Here is a 9,423-nt window from a genome sequence, read left to right as displayed (position 1 = left end):
CCCCCCCCCCCCCACTTCCCCGCTGCAATTTGTCTTCTTCACCAGGCCAGTTTTTTCCTCCGTCTCGGCTCCTCGCACCCGAGAGTGATATTATGTTTCCACCTCTCCCTGGGATCCTTGGGAATCTTAAAATTCTCCAGCTCTGCAGACCTGATGTTCTGCCCAGAACAGCCCAAACTTCCCAAGGAGCTTTCCAAGCTCCGCACAGCTCAGCAGCTTTGTCTCGCTCATCATCGTGGCTATCTGCTCACTCATCTAGTCTCCTGTCACACTGGAAATTCATCCTTAAGTAACTGGGAGGGTCTGGTCATAGAGTGAGTGCTCGCCTAGCCAAGTGTGAGATGTTGAGTTCAGCATCCACAGAAAGTGGCTAGTTCAGAGCTGGGGTGAGCTTGTGACTAACAGGATGGCCGCAACTCTGCTTCTTAGGGAGCTTTGAGGTCCTGGCTTAATGGGACTATGTCTTATTCACACGTAGCTTGCTGTATCTCTTCATCTAGTACAGTTCATGAAATGTTTATTAAAGTATTGCAGGGTTAAGGCCACAGGCCATATCAGTTGCTCCTAGGGGACATTCTTATAGTGGAAGGCACTGGAAGGACCCCTCTTTTGCTTTCTTCAGAAGCTTGTTCTGCAGTGCCAAGAAGACTGCCCAGAGAGTATCCCATATCTTTCTGGCCTATCATTTCTAGAGTGCTCTGTGTTAGGTATCCTTCATGAGGGGAGATTTGAGTGTATTGAGAATTTGACCAGGACAGGTAAGGAGATGGCTCAAGGCTGCTGGTAGTCTGGAAGGGAACTGGCTAGGAGAGTGTTACCACCTCGGTCAGGGGGAACCTGGATGGCACTCGGATCTAAGAACTTTGTTCTTCTCAGGACTAACATGCTTCTCTCTCCTTGGCCAGGAAGACCTTGCAGGCCCTCTTTGTGTTGCTCCCACCAGTGGTCTGTCTCTCATGATGCCTTTCCAGTCTCCCAGTCCTCTTCCATTTGAATTTCTTCTCTTTTGTAATTAAGAGTCTAGGTTTTGTCTTGTATTATTAGTATTGCTATTGTTTTATTGGGATTTGAACTGAAGGTCTTGCACTTGGTAGCTTGATAGTGCTGAGCTATATCCACAGCTCTACAAGAGCTGTGTGTCTGTGTGTATCTGTGTCTGTGTGTGTCTGTGTCTGTTCCTGTCTGTCTGTCTGTCTCTGTGTCTGCATCTCCCTCTCTGTCTTGGGGCTTGAATTCAGTGCTTAGGCACTCTCCCTGATTTTTTTTTTTCTCTCAAGTTTAGTACTCTACCAGTTGAGCCACAGCTCTACTTCTGGCTTTTCGGTGGTTAATTGGAGATATGATCTTACAGACTTTCCTGCCAGGGCTGGCTTTGAACTGATTTTCACAACACAGCCTCCTGAATAGCTAGGATTACAGACGTGAGCCTGCATTGCCTAGCTTCTGTTTTTGTTTTAACTCTGAGTTTCCTGGGAGTCAGTTTTAGTTCAAATGCTTTGAAACCTTAAGCAATGACACTTAAGCCTAAAATAAACACTTGAGAATCTTCCCTCTCTTCCTTCCCTTTCAATTCATTGATACCTCCTCCTCCAAACTGTGACCTCTTTTGCCCTTCTTTCTAGTCCTGTAGAGATTGTTGATTATCATTCTGTTCTTTCTGCATTTCTCAGTGGTATAACTTCCCCCATTTGACAGGTGAGACTATGGATGTAGTGAGGTTGAGGTTGCCTGGATACCCTTCCCACTTTTTTCTGCCATTTGCAGAATAAGTGGGAACAAGTGTGTAGACTTTACCAGAGTCCCCAAGAGTCTTGTGTCAACTTCACTCTTCCCTTTTCTCAGCAGATTCTAAGCCACATTTCCTCTTCTTTTAGGAAGTGGTTTAGACCATAGGCTTTGGAGCTAGACCAACTTGGAGTTGACTCAGCTTTGTCTTTTGCTGGCTCTGTGGCTATGGGAGGTGTAGTGGGTTGGATTATGTTTCCTAAAATGACCTGTTGAAGTTTAACCCTCATACTGAGAAATAGGATTACATCAAATGTACTAAGTTCAGACAAGGTCATACTTCAGTATGACCCCTATCCAGCATGAATAGTGGCCCTAAAGAAGATGTCCATGCAGTGAAGGCACGGACACAGGAAGAATGCCTTGTGAAGATGAAGGCTGAGATCTGAAATCAGATCTATCTGTAAGAAAAGGATCTGCTGGCTGTTGTCTACCAGAGCTCCATTGTCTTGATCTGTAGAATTGACCCAACATACACTACGTCATATTATTTTTATATATATATATATGTTTATGTATATATATACGCACACTTATACACACGTGTATATTTTATGACAGTTGAGAAGCAGCTTCTGTTTTTTTATTTTAGCTTAGAAAAGCAAACTTGGTGCAGCTGACCTACCTCCTTTGCTTCTCCTTTTAGCTGAGTGAGGAGTTGGAACAAGTGATTGAGAACTCAGATCAGGCAGACCAGGAGACAGACAAAGTCCAAGGTCCAAGTGCTTTACCGGGTAAGTGGGTTTGGAGCTGGGGAGTGGGAGTGCTGGGAAATGGTAGTCCAGGCCAATGTTGGCTGTAAGAGTGGAAGAGCCTCTTTCACTTTGCACCCTGTTGTGGGATCTCAAGTACTGACCCAATTCTAAAACTATGCATATTTAAAAAGTCACAGGACAGAGGCCGAAAGGCTGGGGTTTGCTGTTTTTTTTTTTTCTCCTGGTTTTGGAGCTTAAACTCGGCCTGGGCACCTTCCCTGAGCTTTTGTGCTCAAGGCTAGTGCTCTACCACTTGAGCCACAGTTCCACTTCTAGCTTTTTGTGGGTAATTAGAGAATAAGAGTCTCATAGGCTTTGAACTGTGATCCTCAGCTCTCAGCCTCCTGAGTAGCTAGGATTACAGGTGTAAGCCACTGCTACTCAGCTAAAGGTTTACTCTTTTTGACACAGTCCCTAAGGTAAGGTCATTGGAGACAATGGCAATGCTTTGGGTCTCTGTTCTTCCTCCTTCCTTGAGAAAAATACTAGCAGGTTGGCCTCCGATGACCCAGGCAGTTACCACAACCCTTTGAGAGAAGATCTCATAGGCCTCAGCTTTCTGATATTAGGCCTCTCCAGCAGCAGCCTCGCTGGGAGAGCAAGGGCCTGTCAGGTGGCATCTTATAGAGGCTCAACCTTTCACTTATGACCTGTGGCTATGTTTGACACATTGACTACTTCTAGTCACACACATTTCCTTAGCTTCCATGAAATACCACTTCTCAAGCCTGTTTTTAGACTCCTTTGCAATTACCCTCTTGGATATTAAATGTCTGCTCTAGGTTCCTTCTCTCTTTAGTGGGTGATCTCACCTAGGTCTATTCCCTTGCCCAGGTCAGCTTTACATTACTTACGATCACATCTCTATCCCAGAGGTTTCCTGTGAACTCAGACATTAAGTATCCTATGTATTAGTTGCCTAGGTGATTGGCTCTGCATCCTAGGTGGCTGAGTAGCTAGGATTACAGATAGGAATCACTGGCCCTGAGTGTTTTATTCCTCTGCCTGGAATGCTCTTCGTTCACCTTGTATTAACAATTCTTCAGCTGTCAGCTGATTATTTTTTCTATAAAGCCTTCTCTGACTTCCCACCTTCCAACACTGTCTGTAGTTAGACACTCTCCTTTGCAGCTGTTGTTGGCAGAAAGATACTGTGTCTTCCTGTCTGTTTCTTCACTCTGGGGGAGCCCCATGAGGTCAGACCTAGTCTGTTTTGTTCACCCTTCTTTATCTGTTCAGTAAATAGGAATTATTAGGTGAATGAGTGGGTGAAGCCTCAGTCCTGATCCAGTTTTTTGGTAGGATTGGAGGCGATGAGATTTTTTTCCTTTGATTACTGTGTTTATGGGAATAAAAATAAGACACGAAATTCTGTGATTCTACCTATTTCTAAGCCAGGGAAGACTAGAGAGGGATGGAAGATGGAAAGGCAATCTTTTCTACTGAGCCAGGCTTTTCCATATCCATTGCCATATTTGATTCTGGTAGCAGTTGTGTGAGATGATTGTTCTCGTTTCATAAGTAAGAGTCACAGACTCAGATAGGTTAAGCAGAGCGTGGTATGATCATGGTATAAATAGACTAAAACATGCTCTGCCTCCTTTTTTTTTTTGTGGGGTCCGGTCGTGGGGCCTGAACTCTGGGCCTGGGCGCTGTCCTTCAGCTCTTCAGCTCAAGGATAGCGCTCTACCACTTGAATCACAGTGCCACTTCTGGCTTTTTTTTTTTTTTCTGCTTATGTGGTGCTGAGGAATTGAACAGGGCCTCATGCATGCATGGCAAGCACTCTACCACTGATCCACCTTCCCAGCCCTGCCTCCAGTCTCTTTATAACCTACTTCTGGGCTTTTCTTTTAAATTGACGCATACTCACTGTACAAATTTATTAGGTACACTGCAATATTACAGTATGTGTATGCATTGCATAATGATCAAATCATAGTAGTTAGCATGTCACTTCATGCATTTGCCATTTTTTATGTTGAGAGCATTTCTAGCAATTTTGAAATATGTAATATGTTATTGTTAACTATAATCACCCTACTGTGCAATAAAACAGCAGAACTTACTCCTTCTACTTGTATCTTTGTACCAACTTCTTTTCATGCTTCCCTTCTCTGGGAAACATGAATTTACTCTTAGGTTAGTTGTTGTTGTTGTTGTTGTTGGTGGTGGTGGTGGTGGTGGTGGTGTGTGTGTGTGTGTATGTTTATGTAGTACTGGGATTTTAACTCAGGGCCTTCTGCCTATTAAGCAAGCTTTTTATCATTTGAGCCAGACCTTTCTGTTGTAGCTTATTTTTCAGATCGGGTCTCATGTTTTTCCCTGGGACTGGTCTTGGATTGTGATCCTCATATCATTGCCTCTCAAACAGCTATGATTACAGGTTTGTGCCACCACACCTTATACAAAGTCAGCGTTTTTGAGAGTCTACATATGAGGAAGATCATCTGGTGATTGTCTTATTTTACTTAATATAATGTCTTCCTGGCCCAACCCTGTCACAAATGACAGGATTTCATCCTTTTTTGTGTGTGTGATTGAATAATATTATACGATGTGTATTTTAAAATACTTTTAAAAATATTTATTTCTTGTTGGATATTTAGGTTGACTGAAATTTTGGCTGTTGTAAAGAATGTTGCAATAAACAAGAGAGTGCAGATAACTGTTTGACAGGCTATACATATTAATGGCTTAACTGGATCATATGGTAGTTCTATTTTTAATTTTTTAAGGAACCACCTTCTGCTTCTCAGTATAATGGCTGTACTAATTTACATTCCTACCAACAGTGTTATGAATGAATTTCGCTTTCTTCACAGCTTGCTATGATTTCTTATTTCTTGTCTTTTTGACTGTAACCATTCTAACTGGGGTGAGCCATGCATTGTGTTTCTGATTTGCATTTTTCTGGTGGCCGATGCTGAGTACCTTTTTATTTGTCTGGTAGCCATTTGTAAGTTGTCCTTTTGAGACATATCTGTTTGACTCTTTTGCCTATTTTATACTCAGATTTTTTTTGCTATTGAAATGTTTGAGTTCTTCATATATTTTTGATAATAATGTCTTGTTGTGTGTATGGCTTGCAAATACTTTCTCCCCTTCTGTTGTCTCTCCATTGTCATTGTTTCCTTTCAACCCTTTAGATAGGCTGTCTCCTTTCTAGCTACCTGAAAGTCAGTTCTCAAAATCTTGTTGGCTGGTCTCAGTGGTGGCTTGGGCCAAATTTGATACAGTTCTTTTTGGTTATTTCTTCCCTCTGAGTCTTCAATTAGAAAAAAAAAAAGGTAATGATGATAGCAGTCACCATTTTGAAGGTTGCCCTTTTTATATTATTATTAAGTAGTTATACAAAGGGTTATAGTTCCATATTCAGGTTATGTGAGTACAATGCTTCTTGGTCAGTGTCACCCCTTCCTTTGTTCTCCCCTGTTTTCCCCATCCTGTCCTTACCTACATTACTTAATTCTTTTTTATATAGTATACATTGAAAATAATGACTGCATTTGCGCACCCTTCTTTCTTCCATCCCCATCCTCCCTCCAAAACATGTTTTCACATCCTGCTATTCTTTTTGATAAACAGTATACTTTAGTTGTTCAAAAGAGTTATGCCTTTGGATTCCTCCCCTAAGTATACCATCCTTTAGTCAGTTGGTTTGTGTGTAAATGCATTGAGCCCTTTTTTTTTTTTTTTTTGGGTCCGGTCATGGGGCCTGAACTCTGGGCCTGGGCGCTGTCCCTCAGCTCTTCAGCTCAAGGCTAGCGCTCTACCACTTGAGCCACAGCGCCACTTCCGGCTTTTTTTCTTTTTGCTTATGTGGTGCTGAGGAATCGAACCCAGGGCCTCAGGCATGCAAGGCAAGCACTCTACCACTGAGCTACCTCCCCAGCCCAGCATTGAGCCCTTTATATGTTATGCATAGTTGTATTTTAGATCTAACTTTCACATACGAGAGAAAACATGTGCTTTTTGTCTCTCTGAGCCTGGCTTACTTCACTTAACATGTTTTGTTCTCGGACCATCCATTTCCCTGCAAAAGACATAATACTCTTTGATAGATGAGTAAAATGCCAGTTCTGGGTCTGGGCCCTGTCCTTTAGCTTTTTCTACCCAAAGTTACTATTGTCCCACTTGAGACACAGCTCCATTTCTATGGATATGGGAGAAGAGAGAAGGAAGAAGGAAGCGTCTTCCATTTAGAGGCTAGGCCAGCAGAAAGGGGGCTAAGAAGAGACTGCAGGGCAGGTGGAGCTTATCTGTTTCACTGTTGATATACCTACGTAGAGGGACTCAGAGACTGTGAGAGCAGCAAGACTGAACGGAGAGCAGCTGGGGTAGAATGAGCAAATTGGAGTGAGCCCAGAGGCAGATCATAGAAACAGGTGGAGGGAGAGCAGGAAGGATGGGAAGTGGAGGCAGATGGAGGAGAAGTAAGAGGCTTGGGAGCTGAAGGAATTCAGTGGAGAATCTGGAGGTGGCAGGTCAGGACAGAGATAGTATGCTGAGTATCCTGCAGCAGAGAGTTAATTAAGTACCCAGATAAGTCAGGGTTTGTACCCAGCTTGACTTTTCTGGTGTAACTAATTCCATTTCACAGTGTGCTAAGAGCTTATGTCTGTTATTTTCATATCTGTCAAAAGGGTCCACAATCAGTTTGCCTTCTTTTCAAAGAGAGATATGACACCAGACTTGCTAACTGATAAGTGGTTTACTATATCAAAAATGTTAATTAAATTGAGGAAAAAGCTTGGCTAATCAGTTCTTACCAGCAGATCTCCATGGGAACAACTGTATATAATAGTCAAAATAGACCAAGATAAGCAAACAAAAATAGATAAATTTGATCTTATAAAAATTAAAGTCTTTGTACATTGAAGGACACTATCAAAATGACAAGACAGCTTGCAGAAAGGGAGAATACGTTTGCAAACTATGTATCTGTGAAAGGATTTGATGTTTAGAAAATATAAGGAGTTTTTTTTTTTTTTTTTTGCCAGTTGTGGGGCCTGAACTCTGGGCCTGGGCACTGTCCCTCAGCTCTTCAGCTCAAGGCTAGTGCTCTACCATTGAGCCACAGTACCACTTCCAGCTTTTTCTGCTATGTGGTACTGAGGAATCGAACCCAGGGCCTCATGCATGCAAGGCAAGCACTTTACCACTGAGCCACCTTCCCAGTCCCTATAAGGAGCTCTTACAACTCACTAATAAAAAAATTAAAAATGGACAAAGCATCTGTATAGGCATTGCTCTTAAAGGAAATATAAAAGTGACCAGTAAACACTTTAGAAGATACTCAAGGCAATTAGTCATCAGGGAAATGGAAGTGTAAGCTGCAGTAAGATAGTAACAGTTCACATGTACTAGGAAAGCTGTAATTAAAACAGTGGACAATGATGAGTTGGGGAGGATGCAGATATCAGAACTCCTGTGTAGGACTGGTGGGAGTTCAGAATGCTGGGAGTTCAGCTGCTGTGGAGAATAGCCTGGCAGTCTCTGTTAGTCAAAGAAACATCTGAGAAAAATCAGCTCATGCAGAGAAAAGGTGAATTCTGCTGATAGTTCTGGAGGACGTGGTCCATAACCAGTTGTTCAGTTGCTTTTGGGCCTGGGCTCAGGCCAGACCTCAAGGCAGGAGCATGTGGCAGAGATAGCCTATTTATCTGATGTTGAGGAAACAAAGAATGGGAGGAGGAAGGGCCTGGGGTCCTGCAGTCTTTCATGGTACACCTCCAGGGACCAGAAACTCTCCAACTAGATCCACCTTCTAAACTTTCCACCACCTTCTAATAGAGTCATGCTAGGGAGCAGGCCTTCAACCCACTTAGGATCCAGATACGGTAGCCATCAATTCCACTCTTAGAATGGTATTCAAGAGAAATAAAAACATATATCCACATGAAAACACAACCATTTACAAACTTGTTTATGAATGTTTTCCATGGCTAGTTAAGTGGTGTGACTTACCAGCTCAGATCTTTTATCATTATTAACAACTAGAATTTTAATATTTAGGTGGAAGACCACTGTCTCATTGTCTCAGGTGGCCTTTTCTCTGCGTATATGCATCCTGATGTCTCTTTCTCTTCTTTTGATGACACTAGTCCTATTGGGTCCCAGCCTCACCTCATGAGCTCACTTAATTAGCTTCTTCAAGGCCTGGTCTCTTAATAACAGTCACATTATCGGTTATAGGGCTTGAAATGGAAGGACACAGTTCAGACCATAACAGCATTCTGGTCTTGGGATGGTTTGTGAGATGGGGGCAGAGCTGTTGTAAGAATGACATTAGATGTGTTTAATCAGCTGCCATGTAAGCATACAATGCTGCTGTGTTGAGGCACAGTGAAGCCCTAAAGTTCAGTTATGAATGAGTCTTGCCCTTGTCCTCATGGAGCTTATAGTCTAGAGGGATGAAAAAAACAAAACAAAACCCTAGGGTACTGCCATGGGATGAAGTAGGGGACACATCGAGTGCCCTGGGGACCCGGAGGAAAGGGTACTCTAAAAAGTTCTCACTGGAAAGGCTTCCTTGGGAGCTTGTCGTTCTAAGTGAAACCTGAAGGATTTGTTAAGCATCAGCTGTGGGGATAGTGTCCAAACCAGGCATCTAGCTCCAAGGCTGGGCAGGACACAGAGGAACAAGGAAGCTCTGCTTCTTGGGTAGAACTGGGACTGGAGGGATGGGGAAGGGAGGAAGGCAGGCTGGGGTCAGCGCACCTGTTGGATTGTAATCGCCTACCCCTATGGAGGGTAAACACGATAAACACTCTTCATCCCAGTGCCTGAAGAGTGGTGTGCAGTGAATGTCTTCAGGTTCCCTTTGCTATGATTGGGATGGAGTGGAAGGCCTGGTGCATGGCGCGGGGGGGGGGGGGGG

The 9,423-nt window shown here is 43.2% G+C and overlaps 1 protein-coding gene across 1 annotated transcript in view; it reads left to right on the top strand.

Moving 5' to 3' along the window:
- Positions 1 to 9,423, top strand: part of Tmem206 (transmembrane protein 206) — a 25,415-nt gene that overhangs the window by 5,402 nt on the left and 10,590 nt on the right. Inside the window, exons 3-4 of the mRNA XM_013014980.1 lie at positions 2,432 to 2,519; positions 2,952 to 2,959. Of these exons, the coding sequence (XP_012870434.1) occupies positions 2,432 to 2,519; positions 2,952 to 2,959 (96 nt within the window). The remainder of the gene's footprint in view (positions 1 to 2,431; positions 2,520 to 2,951; positions 2,960 to 9,423) is intronic.

Source organism: Dipodomys ordii, unplaced genomic scaffold (genome assembly GCF_000151885.1).
Source record: "Dipodomys ordii isolate 6190 unplaced genomic scaffold, Dord_2.0 Scaffold26, whole genome shotgun sequence".
Taxonomy (NCBI): domain Eukaryota; kingdom Metazoa; phylum Chordata; class Mammalia; order Rodentia; family Heteromyidae; genus Dipodomys; species Dipodomys ordii.
The sequence above is the reverse complement of the archived record's forward strand: the minus strand, read 5'-3'. Positions and strand labels throughout refer to the sequence as shown.